Source organism: Microtus ochrogaster, chromosome 2, assembly GCF_000317375.1.
Source record: "Microtus ochrogaster isolate Prairie Vole_2 chromosome 2, MicOch1.0, whole genome shotgun sequence".
NCBI lineage: Eukaryota > Metazoa > Chordata > Mammalia > Rodentia > Cricetidae > Microtus > Microtus ochrogaster.
Genome location: NC_022010.1, coordinates 31,881,447 through 31,897,431, shown reverse-complemented (window position 1 = coordinate 31,897,431; position 15,985 = coordinate 31,881,447). Strand labels below are relative to the sequence as shown.

The 15,985-nt window shown below is 44.7% G+C and overlaps 1 protein-coding gene across 8 annotated transcripts in view; it reads right to left on the bottom strand.

Annotated features, from left to right (window-relative positions):
* The window catches only part of Fry (FRY microtubule binding protein), a 382,290-nt gene that overhangs the window by 25,505 nt on the left and 340,800 nt on the right, over positions 1-15,985 (bottom strand). For 4 of the 8 annotated variants that reach the window (XM_026785214.1, XM_026785196.1, XM_026785178.1 and 1 more), the window contains 6 exons: positions 15,403-15,564; positions 12,069-12,143; positions 8,598-8,768; positions 5,684-5,692; positions 2,327-2,527; positions 1,809-1,970 (listed from right to left, as the gene is read on the bottom strand). In XM_026785214.1, coding sequence (XP_026641015.1) covers positions 1,809-1,970; positions 2,327-2,527; positions 5,684-5,692; positions 8,598-8,768; positions 12,069-12,143; positions 15,403-15,564 — 780 coding nt within the window. Of the gene's footprint in view, positions 1-1,808; positions 1,971-2,326; positions 2,533-5,683; positions 5,693-8,593; positions 8,769-12,068; positions 12,144-15,402; positions 15,565-15,985 lie in introns of all 8 variants that reach the window. The other 4 variants (XM_026785187.1, XM_013350853.2, XM_026785202.1 and 1 more) reach the window with 3 other exon arrangements.

Genomic DNA, 15,985 nt, shown 5'->3' with positions numbered 1-15,985 from the left:
CAGGCTGGTCTCGAACTCACAGAGATCCGCCTGCCTCTGCCTCCCAAGTGCTGGGATTAAAGGTGTGCGCCACCACCGCCCGGCTATATAGTATTCTGAATTTAGGATTAATGAAAAATTAGCCAGAATGTCAGAGCTAGATTAGACAGACGGGACAGGCTGTGTCCGTGGAGGTGCCGAGTTCTTATGGATGAATCTGGGTTTTCTCTAGCATCCTAAGTATATGAAATACTACAGAAATTTTGGTCATGAGAAAATAGATGTCTTTAGAAACAAGACTTACTGTTTTTTAATAGAATTGGATTATTTTTCTTAAAAGAAATCAATCAATCAATTAATCAATCTACCTACCTACCTACCTACTTACCTACCTACCTACTAGCATTTAAAAGAAAAATGGTAAGAATGTATTCATGCTGAGAAACAGCATGTGCTCAGTATATCACATATGTTTTATGATGCTTTTTTAAGAAATTCAACTTAAAAGGTTTTAACCTTAGGATTCTAGTATTTTTGACTGTAGAACAAGATTTTTTTGGGGTGTGTGTGCATATATTATTTTGTCCCCAAAAAGGGTATTTCTATCTCTAAGAATCCCAATTATAGTCCTGATTCTCACTTTTGAATTGGGGCAATCTTAGAAATACTTTTTATTTAAGCTCTCATATTTTTAGATAATTGTACCTAAGTAGTTGCTATTAGTTTAAAGCATTCAAGGGTTTCTTGATTTCAGATCTGTTTTTAGTATACTGTAAAATGATATAGAAAGTGTTATAGTTTCCTTTAGCAGTAACACACACACACACACACACACACACACACACACACACACACACCCCTCCCCCCACAGTTTTCTCTTCAAAGTTGCAAAACCATAGCCAAAGTGAAGGTCAGGAATAATTAATCCCCCCCACCCCCCCACACACAAAGTTTCTCTGTGTAGCCCTGGCTGTCTTGGAACTTGCTCTGTAGACCAGGCTAGCCTTGAACTCACAGAGTTCCACCTGCCTCTGCCTCTGGGGGCTGGGACTAAAGACTTGGGCCACTACTGCCTGGCCAGGAAAGACTGATTCTATTCTAACTGTGATACACTATTTTGACATTTCTAATTATGAAGAAAAAAATTTATACTAAAGGGCATATGTGCTGTTATAGCATGCAAGTCCATGGTTTTATGGCTAGGGCATTTTCTGTGAATTTTGATAAAATAAAAATTTAGATAAAACTTTAAATAAAATAGCCACAATTTTTTTTTTGTTTTTGTTTTAAAGCCAACCTTTTAAGACAAGGACACGATATGCACTGGGTAATGTTTCTCCTCGGGGAGTCTCGCTAGGAGAACTGTATTCAGACCCGGCATAATTTTGTGTGGCTGACATTATATATTCCTATTATGTGCCAAGAGGCAAGCATTGAATCAATGAGAAAATTGCATAATTGGTTCCTACACAAGAAAAAATTCCCCCCCTCACGCGTGTATACTCCTACACCTCCCTTGGCGTATTGTTTGAGAATATGCCATGCCCAGCCACAACCATCTCTCTCCACCAATCAGAAGCCAACTATTTCATTCTATAAAGGCCTCAGGCCTGACCTCTCAATCAAAGGGAAGTAAGTCTGCTCAAGTCCTGGAGCAGAAAACAAAGTGCTAGGACAGGAGCACAGGCCTCAACCACTTCACTGAGATCCCAGGAATGAAGTGGCTCCACTCTGAACTCCCTCCGCTAGGAATTCTTACCTAGGACTTTTTTTTCTTTTCCCCCACACACTCCAGGAAACTACAATAAAAAGTCCCCAAATCTCTTCACCTTTGACCCCTCTGAAATCTGCAGGTTATTTATATCAGGCAAAGAAGCCTCGAAGCTTGCCATTCTGGTGTTGAAGGAATGGGGGTCGGCGGGGGTGGAGTCACAGGCGGTGGTGAGCAGTTCTATAGGATTGGCCTCCTCGGAGGGGGAGAGATTCATGATCTGTTTAGAAAGCAAAGGAAAGAAATGTAACACAGAGTTCCCCTCAAAAGATCACAGACCGTCACTCTCCAGGTGTTGGCTGACAGGTATGATTTTCCCAGATTCTACGTCATTGTTACTGGACCGTCAACAGAGTGGTGGGTAACCCAGTATGACTGTGGCCTCATGGTGCCATCTGCCACCTACGGCGAAGAGGTCACTTAGCCCGCACCCGAGAGTCCAGATTCCAGCTCAGCAGCCATAGAAAGTGTATTTAGCTGGAAACAAAACTTGATTTAATTACAACCAAACCAAACCAAGCCACACCAAACCAAAGGCAAGGCCTCCTTTTCTCCAGTGGGAGCGCCCCTACTTACAAGGTCTGAATGTTCCAGGATCTGGCTGGCCGTGAGGTCCTCCTCCTCCGATGACTCATCCGAGTCCTCATGGTTCATTTTACTCAGACTGGGAGTGCTTCTGGAGAGCTGGCGCTCCTCCAGGATCTGCGCGTCACACTTGTCCAGGCTGTCCAGGGAACGCCTGCGCACTCCCCAGTTGAAGTTATCCATGCTCTCTCCCTGAAATCACAGCACAGGCAGCTCTTCATGCCCCAGCCCCTGGCACGCACGCCTTCCCACAGTCAGTCCGTCCCATAGCAGAAAGGAAAGCCGTCAGCATCAACCTCATGCTCCCATCTGTTTTGGTACCCAGGCTTCAGTTCACCATGGGAGGAGACAAAAGGGCGGACCTTGTCTGTCAAAGAGTGTTATCTCATGGGTAGAGTGGGGGGCTCTTCTCTTTGGTGTGTGTGTGTGTGTGTATACATATGGTTTTTTATTTTTTTTGAAACAGGGTCTCATTGTTTAGTCTTGGATGCCTCAAACTCACAGAGATCTACTTATCTCTTTCTCTCTCCCAAGAGCTGGGATTAAAGATGTCCACCACTACACCCAGCAGATAAGATATATATATATATAAATAAAATATACATATATATAAATATACATATATATATGCATATTATATATATATCTTTAAAAGTTGATTTTGGTAAACCCTAGAAAACTATTGTGTTTTCAAAAATCTGTCCCCAAAAGGGGAGACCATTAATATTACAATAACTTGAAAATTAATGTGTACTCCCTTCTCCCACCAGCCCGTTTGAAGAGTTTTCAGAAGGAGGAACAAAATTGTTTGAAGCACATTCCAGAATTTCTTGGCTATTAAGTATAAGAGCATTATGTAAACACCCCAGACTGTCTGCCACAGCAGATTCTACAGATAAAATGCAGTGTTAAAGGCTTGTGAGAGCCAGACAATGTTTGGCAGGCCATGCGCTACATGGAAGCTGCATCTTGGCTTTTGCTTAGAGTTCGTCTGGAAATCATCGCAAGCAGTGAAGTGGTTAAATTTCTTGCTGTTTCTGTTGACTTACCCATCCTAAGGTATTGAGAACCGGCCTAGCTCTACAACGGAGTGTCAAAGCCTGGAGCTCTACCTCAGAGCACTCTGCAAACACCAGCTATTAAATAAGTCTGTTTGTTTGGCAAACATAACTTTGTTTTCTTGCAGAAATGAATATAGGATTTGCCTTTTGCTTTTCTCTCAGGACTGAAGGAAGGTCTCTACCCTGATGATAAACACATTTTAGTCTAAATGAGGTCACCTGGGTTAGAACTAGCCTCTTCCGCCCCATAGAGTGGCCATCTGAGATGTGGCCTGACGGCTCCTGAAGCAGAACAGAGCTTCTGACTAGAGGTCCGCGGGCAGCAGGACAACCTGAGAGCTGCCAGTGAGCCTACAGTGTGGAGGGTGGGAGGCCGATTTTCCTACTCTGGTTCAAGTCTCTTGTTCCTGACTCCAGGTAAGGCAGATTTGTCGGTGCCAGAGACCTCGGTGTCATACGCGTCTCCCTGGTGTCACATGTCTCTCCCTAGTGTCACAGACCTCAGTGTTACATGCCTCTCCTGTAACAAGCAGTGGCCTAGCTTGTCCAAATAGCTTTGGCTATCTGTGAGGGAAAGCAATAGTAAGACTCTTAAACACACTGCTCCAGATACAGACACTATTACTGACATCTCTCCCTGTTATGGTATTTTTAGGATTCATGAATTATTATTATAATTGTTTTTCTGAGACAGGGTTTCTCTGTGTAGCCCTGGCTGTCCTGGGACTCATTTTGTAGACCAGGTTGGCCTCAAATTCAGAGATCCACCTGCTTCTGCCTCCCAAATGCTAAATTAAAGGTGTGTGCCACCACTGCCCAGTTGGATTTATTTGTTGTTATTTTATGTGTATGTTTGCCTGCATGCATGCACATGCACCGTGTGCATGCAGTGCCCAGAGAGGCCAGAGTAGGGCATCAGGTCCCTGAAATTGAAGTTATGGATGGCTCTGAGCTGCTTGGGTGCTGGGAACCAAACCTGATTCTGTATTCATGCTTTTACGCTGTATGGGTTGGGCTTCCCTAATTTGAAGTATTCCAAAACCCCAATTTTTTGAGCACCATCATGGAGCCCCCCCCCAAGTAGAAAATTCCATGGTATAGATCACAGTCAAAACCCAGGACCCTTAAAAATGCTGTATAAAATTAACTGTAGGCTATCTTTCCAGCCCCCAGCCCAATTTTCTCAGCGTGGCACAGAATACCCTCAGTGAGGGTTGCCCATCCTGTCTCTCCACCAGATGTCCAGTTTGTACCTTATGTCACATACAAAGTTAAAAGCCAAAACCCTGTTTGTTTATAATGCCAGATTGTATATGTAAGAATACAGAGCATGGTTAACTATTTCAAATGGATCATTTGCACATACAGTTATCAAACGTAAACATAACACCCAGAGTTTATGCTGGGGCAGCAGAATATTCACAAATATCCTAGAAATGTCAAAAATGATAGTCCTGAAATTATTTCGAATAAAATTCTGTTAGAATGATTGCTGTTGTTATCATTGGAGTGCTGGGGACGGAAGCAGGACTTTGTGCACGGTAAGAAAATGCTCTACTATTGGGCTTTACCCCAGCCAAGAAAACAACGGTCATCAAACATATTTCTCCAAATGAAGCTACTTAGAGTGAGTCCTAAAGTGACAGGGTCATGGGTCAGCTTCTTTAAGACAGGTGCCAGGGCATCCTTACTATTGGCACCGCCCTTTTCTTGAAGGACACTTGGCTTGGATGAAAATCTATCTATTGCCAGACAGAGAGAGCTAGCTTTGGAGTCTTAGCAAAGGAAGTGAATTCCTTTTTCTTTTTGTTTGTTTGTTTTGTTTTTTGGCAGTGCTGGGGATGGAACCCAGTCCTCATCTGTGCTAAGTAGACAGTCTATAACTTAGACACATCCTTAGTCTGATCTCACTTTCTCCAGAATAGCAGAACTCATCCAGTGTGTAACTGCCCCATCAGGAACAATTGGGCGCCTAGCCATAGACCCTATTCGAAGACTTGTCTCCTCTCAAGGGATACAACCATGCAACTTCCAGAACCAAGGATAATAAAGCATTTTTGTATTTTAGAATATATTTCCATATGAGAGCAGCCACGGGGGGGGGCGCAACAAAACAAAAACGAAACAAAAACCACCTACTACCACACACAGCTAACTAGAAGTCTAAACACAAACAGGCATTCATGTGCTGGAGGGGATGCGGGGGGGGGGGGATCACTCATGTTGTTATATAACTATGTAATGATACAATCCGCCAGTGCACAAATTAGGAATAGCAGGGTCTTACCTGAAGTTCCTGGGAGGCAGTTTGAATGGACAGAAAAACAAACAGAAGGTCTATTTTAAATGATTGTATAAAGTACTCCAGCATATTTTAGCTTGCACACAACAACTAACAGTGTTAATTAACAACATATTCTTTGGTAGACACAACCTAAAATAAATGAAGGAGAATATGCGCTAACTCCAGTGAGAAAGTCAGGTGTCAGCGTCAATGTCAGAGTTCCCGGGAAGATGGCGAGGCTGAAGTGACCCCAGGCCGCTTTTAGAAACAGCTTCCTCCCTACTTCAACGACAATGCTGTTGTCTTTAGCACCTCTTTATTTAGAATGCCTGAATACTCCTTCCTGAGAAAACGGTTAAATGTCCCGGGAGAGATAAGAGAGTCAAGAAAGTGGCACCAGCTGACCACACTCACTAGGCTAAAAGTGTTTGCGGTTGTGGTCAGTCTACCTTGGATGTGAAATCCAAGCGTGGACACAGAGCCCGGGAGATCCTGCAAGCTTCAAGGGCAAAAGCCCTTATGAAGATTTTAGTCAAGTTCCAGAAGCTATTTAATGACAAGGGATAAACACAACAAAAACAGCTTGGGTGTTTGTTTGCTCTTTGTTTTCTGTTTAGGCAACCGTGTTTCGATTGGAGAAGCCAGAACATGCCTGCATTGCTGTTTTATCACCGGTTATTTGCCACTGGCGGGACTGTCCGACTGACTGGTGTAGGGGATGCCAGCTGTGTGTCTGAGTGCGCTGCACACCCCATACCTGCCAACTGAGTCCTCATGTTGGGTCCACAGGTAGGGTTTTACTATACCCATTGGCTCAAGGGGCAGACCTTGAGATGATGCTCAAATGCTTCCATGTCCTGTCCACATCTCAGTGTCTTATTTTAGTTCAGACACTGCAAAACAACCTCGAGGGTTTATTCCTTTAGTACGGAGACTAGGATTCTCTGTGCTGACTAAGCTGACTTTGAACTCCTGGGCTCAAGAGTGCCTCCAGGTACCTGGGACTACAGACATACACCCCCTTTGTTCGGATAAATTTTCCTTATTCTCTCAAGCTCCTTATACACATGTTAATCTTTTAAAATATTTATTTCATTTTATGTGTATGGAGGGTTTTGTCTGCAGGTACATATGTGCACCATGCCCAGGCAGTGCCTGCAGAGGCCTGAAGAGGGCATAGGATTCCCCCTGGAATACAGATGGCTGTATACTGCCAGGTAGGTACTGGGAACTGAACCTGGGTCCTCTAGAAGAGCAGCTTGTACTATTAACTGCTGAACCATCTCTCCAGCCCCCTAACCTTTTTTTTTTTCTTTTTTTTCCGAGACAGGGTTTTTCTGTAGCTTTGGAGCCTGTCCTGGAACTAGCTCTTGTAGACCAGGCTGACCTTGAACTCACAGAGACCTGTCTACCTCTGCCTCCAGAGTGCTGGATTAAAGGTGTGCACCACCCAGCTTCTTTTGTTTATTAAGACAGGGTGTCACTATGCAGCCCTGGCTGTCCTGGGACACCAGGCTGGCCTTAAACTCACTGAGATCCACCTGCCTCTGCCTCTCCAGTGCTGGGATTAAAGGCGTGCGCCACAACTAGCAGTAACATCCAGCAGTACTTTTTTTTTTTTTATTTATTTATTTATTTTTTTTTACTGCTTTTGGGGGTGGGGCAGAGATGGAGATACAGCCCAGGGCCTTGAGCATAGTAGGCAAACACTCTACCAATGGTGCCAACCTCAGCCAGTGCTTTTAGGTCTGGGTTTGCTTAGTGTGTTATCTAGGGAAATAATGATTATTCTGTGTATCTGCATCTTTCCTGCTGGGACATCTAGGGCAAAATGTGGCCGTGGGAGTTCAACCGAAGACAGCACTTTGGCCTCAACTAGACATAAGTGGGGCTAACCCCCCCCCCCCCAGTCACGTTCTTTCAGGCAGCCACTCAGAATTTTGTTTTCCCCTAAGATTACGGTTAAGTTAGGAGACACCCACCTACTGCAGGCTATAATAAACTTTAACTTGGGGCCTCTTCTTTAGCTGTAAAAGCAGGCGAAAGCCCCTTGGAACCGAGAGTGCATTGCATTCAAAAGGAACGGGACCAAGGCAGCCTTATGAGACAGAATCTCAATCATTGAGTTTTCATTCCCTGAAGGCAAATGCTGCCCTTCCCAGGGAACAAGCCCTGAGTTGTACAAATGGAGATGATTCTCTTCCTCCTCCTAGACCCACAGATAGCAGAAGAGCATCTCATTACCATGATTGCCATTCCAAACAAGCAGATCTGTACACGCCTGCCAGGACCTGAATTCAGCGGCTCTAGAGGTCTGGAATGTTGAACACCAGCTAACCCAAAGCAGGGAAGAGACAGTAGGTCCCCGTCTCATGTTTTAAAGTTTATCCCAAGCATTAATGCTTTCATCAAACACAACACAAGAATGCAGGAGCCCTCAGGCTCTGATCTCACGGGGTGGCAAGCTGGCTTTGAAGTACCTACATCACAGCGATTTTACATTTGGAATGAAATGTTTAGCATATATATATATATATATATATATATATATATATATTTTTTTTTTTTTTTTTTTTTGCCCAGGTCCCAGTGAACTTTCTTAGAAATGATGCATTCCTGTGATTAAATAAAAAAGTCCCCCTCCCTGGACTACACACGCTGTCTTTGTGTAGTTATTAGACTCAGATCTTTGCCATGTAGAAAGAAGCTGGCAGCTTTACTGCGAGCCCAGACAGGAAGGGTGGGGTAACTTTTGCAAAACTGAAGCCGCTGTGCTTCGGAGAAGTGGATTCAAAACGGAGTTTACTGCTTCCCAACTAGAGACCTTGCTGTAGAGAGTGGCCAGCAGGGAAAGCGACACTGTTTGGTCGGCCCAGGACAAACCGAGAGGGTGACCACGAGAGAGACAACACCGTACCTCCCCGTCCTCCAGTTCCACATCCAGGAAATCGAAGTCCCTGAAGACTCGGAACTGTTGCTCACTGTTGGTATCATCCATGTTCTCCTGCTCCCGGGTGCCGTCCTCCGATGACACCAGGCTGGTCTGGTGCTCCGGCAGGTCCAGGTCCCCACACGAGGAAAAAATCACCTAGGAATCAGAGGAATCCTCTCTTGAGAAACTCACCTTCCTTCGCTTGTTTGTGCAACGAGTGATGGCCATTGGCTCCCGGGAGAACTGTGTCTCCAGTACACACCTAATTCCTTACGTGGGTATTTTTAGAAAGTTCTTTTATTATTTATGTTGGACAGGGGCCTTCGGATTAAACACGCTGCAAACACTCAAGTGCTTACACTTGACTGGCTATTAGAGTGGACAGTGGGATACTGTGTGTATGTGTGTGTGTGTGTGTGTGTGTATGTAAAACAACTAAGCATGTGTTCACAAACAAACTGGAGCAGCTGAAATTTTCCACTCTTTTTAAGCTTACTGAGGTTAGACATTATCTACCTTCACAATCAAATGTCCATAAATAATATTTTAAGGATGACGTCAAGCTATGTTATTGTAAAATGAACCGCGGGAACAAAGGCTTCAACCCTTCGCAAGACTAACCAGAGACTGGGAAGGGTTAGTAAAGAGAAGCCAAATCCCCAGGCTTGGGTTCCTTTCATTTAGACATTTTTTTTTCTTAATTAGGTAACTTTTTGAGACAGGGTCTCACTGTGTGTCCTGGTTGGCCTGGAACTCTCTATGTAGACAAGGGTGACCCTAAATTCAGAGGTGTGTCTGCCTCTGCCTCCCAAATGCTGGGATAAACAGAGGGTTTGGCTCAGTGGCAGAACATCTGCCTCATATAAAGAGTCTCTGGGTTCGAGCTCCAGCAAAACCATAGGGTGGGGTGGAGAGAGACATAAAAACCAAGTGCTGGGATTAAAGGAACGAGCCACCATGCCCAGATACTGAGATATTAACAGATCTTTAAAAAAATGGTTTGTTCTGTTTTTGATTTTTGAGATTAAGGTCTCATTCTGTCTCTCAGGCTGCCTTAGAACTCTTTATGTAGCCCAGGCTAGCCTCCAATTCAGGACGGTCCTCTTCCCTCACTCTCTGGGTTCCTAGGCTTACGGGTATAAATCACCACGCCTGGCTTAATAGAACTTTGAAGAACTAATAGACAGCAAAGGGTTTGCTAGCCAGTCTTTGTGTGTGTGTGTGTGTGTGTGTGTGTGTGTGTGTTTTTGGTTTTTCGAGACAGGGTTTCTCTGTGGTTTTGGAGCCTGTCCTGGAACTAGCTCTTGTAGACCAGGCTGGTCTCGAACTCACAGAAATCCGCCTGCCTCTGCCTCCCGAGTGCTGGGATTAAAGGCGTGCGCCACCATCGCCCGGCTGAGACAATGTTTCTTGTTTTTCTTTGTAGTTCTGAATGTCACTCTGTAGACCAGGCTGAGCTTGAACTCACAGAGATCCTCCTGCCTTTGCCTCCTGAGTGCTGAGATTAAAGGTGTGCATCACCATGTCTGGTTTAAATCTAAAACTTTTTATTTGGTTTTTCGAGACAGGGTTTCACTGTAGTTTTAAAGCCCATCCTGGAACTAGCTCTTGTAAACCAGGCTGGCCTCGAACTCAGAAATCCGCCTGCCTCTGCCTGGCAGAGTGCTGGGATTAAAGGTGTGCGCCATCACCGCCTGGCCAAATATAAAACTTTTAAAGTGATAAAATGCTCCAAATTTTCAAATTTTGGAGAAGTCCAGATTTTGAGGAATGATCACTGGATCAAGCATACCTCGGTTCGCCAAAATCTAAAATACATTGAAGCCAGGAGCAACCTGGTCCCAAGCAGTTCTGATAGGGAATATGTCACCTATTTCTCACGAACTGTATGCAACATGACACACTCGTGTGAGCAGGATTACAAACGAGCATGTAAGAGAAATCAAACAGAGGGCCATGGCATTTTCAACGTGAGTCCGATTTCCTCCATGGAGACACCTTTCCTGGTGTGCACTGTAATAATTGGAACCTAATACAGGCAGACACTGTCACCAGAAAATCCGAGGGTGTTCAGTATGAAGTTAGGGGAAAAGTGCTGCCCACAGCATCAGTGAGAAGCAGCCCCGGCTGGCTGCTGTCCACAGCAGAACCCGAGACTCTGGTTCCACTTTGCTGTGGGCCACTCTGTGCCCTGAACAATGCCACCGGAGCAGCTGCAAACTCTCTGATCATGAAGACACACTCCAAGGGTAACTTAAACAGAAGCCCTGTTTAGCTGGTGCGTTCCCAGCGGCACGAGCGATCAGGTGACATGCTGGCAAGCTTTCTTGGGCGCTATTATTTTACCCGCTCCTGTGGAGCAGACACAGTCTGGGACATTAAAACACAGCTTCACAGAGAAATCTGCACTGATTCTAAATTACTTAGTCCTCTATTTCTTCTTAAAGGAGGACTAGCTGGGCGGTGGTGGCACACGCCTTTAATCCCAGCACTCAGGAGGCAGAGGCAGGAGGATCTTTGTGAGTTCGAGACCAGCCTGGTCTACAAGAGCTAGTTCCAGGACAGGCTCCAAAAGCTACAGAGAAACCCTGTTTCGAAAAAATAAATAAGGATAGACTAAAGATACTGTAAGCTACAAAAATATACATAGAATCCAGGCCCTGAGGTTTTTAGCATTTTTCTAAAAATACGCTCAATAGAAATTTGAATTTTCTATTAATTTCAGAAATAGCCTCTGAGCATTGGTCATCTCTTCATCTGAAAACCTGAAGGCATTTTCTTTTCTAACTATAACACCAGTGAAATTTTATATGGCATTGTTTGATAAATAGTTAGGTTGTTTTCGTTTTTAGTTTTTCGAAACAGGGTTCCTCTGTAGCTTTGGAGCCTGTTCTGGAACTCCCTCTGAAGACCAGGCTGGCCTAGAACTCACAGAGATCCTCCTGCCTCTGCCTCCTGAGTGCTGGAATTAAAGGAGTGTGCCTCCTTTGCCTGGTTTTGATAAATTTTTTCTATTGTGATATGACTAGTGAGCAGACTATAATATTTTTAGTGAACTTCTGCCAATACATTCTTACTTTTATGCTATTTTACATAAGTAAAATGGTGATATAGTATAGTGAGCATGCAGTGAGCCAAACTATTTTCAAGAGGAATCAGAGGAATTCGCCTATAGTCATGGAGATGCGATGGACACTATCACACATGTGGTGATGTAGTCTGGGTGTGTTTATACAAATAAACAGAGGTCTGAACATAACTGACATCAGTTAAGCCTTTCCTTGTCTCTGAACTGAGATGACAATTCACGGGGCGCAGAGGAGTAACGTGGGCTAAATGTCGATGGTGGCTATCAGACTCGTCATTCACATTAGAATCTTCCAGATCAATGTCAGAACAGACGAAAGGCAAAAGCAATATGATAGCAAGATGACCATGGTACACGATAGAACTTACAGATGGGTTTTTGCTTAGTCCGACTTCTTGGCCACACAGAGAAAGGACGTGAACCAATTTCTCTTTTGTTCTTTTCTGGAAAAACAACAACACAACAAAAAAAAAAATAAAAACACAGGTTTTCATTCTGGGGTCCCATAAGCAAATCTGCCTTAATAGGATAGGTCCTAGCTACAAAGAGTGGACGGTCATGCTGAAAATGTAGTTCCAGGTAATTGAGGTATAAGACACACAGACTTGGCACAGTCAAATAGCAGCAGCATATTCAAATATTTTATATATGCTGAGTTAACTGTCCTCACTAGAATTACCATTTTTGTGATGAACTGATATGACCAAAGCATGCTAGGGAGGAAAGGGTTTATGTGGCTTACACTTCCACATCACAATCCATCACTGAAGGAATCAGGACAGAAGCTCAAACAGGGCAGGAACCCGGAGGCAGGAACTGATGCAGAGGTCATGGAGGGATGCTGCTCACTGCCTTGTTTCCCTGTGGCTTACTCAACCTGCTTTCTTATACACTCCAGGACCACTACCCACAATGTGCTGGGCCCTCCCCCCATCAAACGCTAATTAAGAAAATGGCCTACAGGTTTGCCTGCAGCCTGATCTTTCAGAGGCATTTTCTCAATCAGGTCCCCATAGTTTTGATGACTCTAGTGCATGTTAAGTTGACAGAAAACTATTCAGCAGAGTTATACAGATTGCTATCAGGTCTGGGTAGATGGCCTAGCTGGTAAAGATGCTCACTGTCAAGCCTGGCTCCATGAGTAAGATCCCCTGAGCCCACATGGTGGAAAGAGAGAATTGACTCTACAAGTTGTCCTATTACCTCCACACATATGGTATGGTTGGCATGTGCTATGGCACATGTACAATCCCTCAAAAAATACATCAAGTTAAAAATGGAAAATCATTTTTTTGAGGTGCTAAGGAGTAAGTCCAGGGCTGCAGTGCATGCTAGGCAAATGTGTCTAACACAGAGGTGCATCACTAGCTCTCTTTTTAAATTAAGACCATTTTTATTTTATGTGTTTGAGTGTTTTGACTGCCTGTGTTAATGTGCACCACATGTATGCAGTGCACGTGGAGGCCAGAAGAGGGCATCAGTCCTCTGTAACTGGAGTTACTGATGCTTGTGAGCTGGCATCTGAACCTAGGTCCTATACAGGAAACAGTGCTCTTAACTGCTGAGCCATCTCTCCAGCCCTACATTATTAATTTTAAAGTGAGTATTAACTAAAACAAGGCTCTCTCTATATTTGAGCCATATAGAGCAACCCTGTTATCCAGGTGGTGACAATCAATTCCTAGGCCCTTCTGTGGCCATCCGTGGGCTCCTGTGGGCTCCCTGGACATCGCTTCTTGTATGTTATCACTTTCAGTTTCCGAAAGGCTTGGCTTCCCTTCCATTAGGAAGAAATCTACTTTGTTACAGAATAAGCCTTTTATGGCTCCAATGAGAGAATACTTTTACTGTCTGTAGACTGAAAACATTGTTATTCATAAACCATGGTAAAGTCAGAATTAAGTTAGAATTATTAAATCCTTTTGTTTTTCTTCATAAACCTCCTTTTGAAACCTTTTATGTATGAAGATTCTTCTAGAATCAACCACATTTTCCAAAAAGAAAATGAGGGCTTCAGAATGAAAAGAAATATCATGAACCTAGAGATGTTAATGTAGTCATAAAATAATCCTGCAAATCCCCTTTTATCTGATTCTGGTTTGTTAGATGGAAACTTCTAGAAGCTGCTATTTATGATAAGATCCTCTTCCTCCTCTTTTTCCTCCTCCTTTTTTTTCTCTTTGAGACGGGGTCCCTGTATGTAGCCCTAGACGCCCTTGAACTACATGGACTAGGCTGACTTCGAACTCACAGAGATCCACCTGCCTCTGCCTCACGAGTGCTGGGACTAAAGGTGTGTGCCACCACTGTCTGGCTAAGATTTTCTTTCTTTATGGAACTTGGTTCACTGCATATTTCACCCCAAATTAGAGGATTTCTTAATATGGGACCATTTCAAAGCCAGCCAGGAGGGCTTTGCTGCTGAAGGGAGGAGATCTCTCAGTTATTTCCCCAAGTCTCATCCTCCAAATCTGAGATGAAATTAATGGAGCAACAAGGCTCAGGAGTGAACTGTTCTCATCTCCCTGACTACCATGACTGCAGCCATCAGCCATTGCAGTGTGCTGCTAGGCTCTGTGCTGGCCTCCAGGTCTGTAGGTGGCAGCTGTGAGGTGTGCAGACACAGTACTGGGCTTGCCCGGTGCCCACCTAGTCTGCTTCCAACAACCCAGGCTTTCTTTCTATCCTGGGAGGGTCTCCTCTCTGTTCCTTCAAGCACTGTGCAAGAGTTCCTTTTTCTGGGCTGGAGAGATGGCTCAGCGATTAACAGCACTCGTTGCTTTTGCAGAGAACCTGGCTTCAGTTCCCAGCACCCACAAGGCAGCTCACAACCATCTGGAAGGCAGTTCCGGGGAATCTGGTGCCCTCTTCTGGCTCCCACAAGTGCTGCATGCACATGGTGCACAGACATACAGACACGGGAAGCACTCATACACATGGACTAAAGATAAATCAATCTCACAAAAGGCTCCTTTTCCACAACTACTGTGGCCATCAGAAGAGGGCGAGTCTCCATTCTGAAATCGTCAGAACCCAAAACCCTGAATGAAAATTTGGAGCCACTAGAATTTGCTGTTGCTTCCTGTAGAAAGGGTCTCTCTGAGAATGGAGCTAATAGAGAGGCCAACAGGAAACCAAGGACTTGGGAAGGGAAGGTGGGGCAGGGAGAAGGAGAGAGAGTGTAAGATCTGAATCCTAACTGTCAGAAGTTGGGGGTGCAACTGTGCTTAGAGCCAAGATGGATACTGCTGTCATTTTGATCTTCAATTTTTAATCAAAAGCCTACATGCCAAAGGCTTAGTCAGCAGCCTGCAGTGCCTACTGGGAGATGGTGGACCCTTTAGGAGGGGGAGCTTAGTGGGAGGAAGTTAGATCGCTGGAGGTGAGCTCCTGAAGGGGATAGCAGGTACTGGTATTTTGAGGACTTGTTTGGTCATGGGTAGGAGGTGAGGGTCAGGACTACCTTACACATAAGGCTACCACATGAAGGGAAGCTCAGGTTTGTTCCCCAAGCTATAGGAACCAGAACCAATAAGCGAAGAGACAAGAGTCGATCAGCTAAACCCAACGGGCTGTTCCCGACAGAAGGATTGCCCTTTCAACGCTGTGAGACCCCATCGCTGGAGGCACTGGAGTCTGCATGGCCACACGACTAGGGGTAGTGGTGAATGGCAGACTTTAGTTTCACATAGGGCGCTGTACCTGAGAGTACTGGGGTCTCTTCCAGCTCACAGGAACAAGGACATTGGAGTTGGAGCCTGAGGAGGTGGATGACGCACTCCGGGTGACAGCCATTGCTCTAGGCTTCCCGTCCCGTCCAGAGGAGTTCTGTAGTTCATCATACCGTCTCCCGATGATTGGCGTCTGGAGAAAGAACAATGCAGAGGTTTGATTATTCCACCCTAACGCTTCTCCAGTATAAGGAACTGCCAGCCTAGAAGTAATTAAAAACTGATCAACGTGGTTAGAGCCAGACCAGACAGTGAAACTCGGTGTCACACGCAGGCTCATTTCCCTGGTGTTCAAGACACGTTCTGAGCCATTTGCACACCATGAGCACCCTGGTGGTCAGCAAGAAACCAACGCAATGACTTCACTATACTTTAGATCAGTGGTTCTCAACCAGTGAGTCACGAACCCCTCACCAAACCTCTATCTCCAAAAATATTTACATTATGTTTCTTAACAGTAGCAAAATTATAGTTATGAAATAGCAACTAAGTTAACTTTGTGGCCAGGAGTCAGGACAACATGAGGAGGTGTATTAAAGGGTTGCTGCAATGGA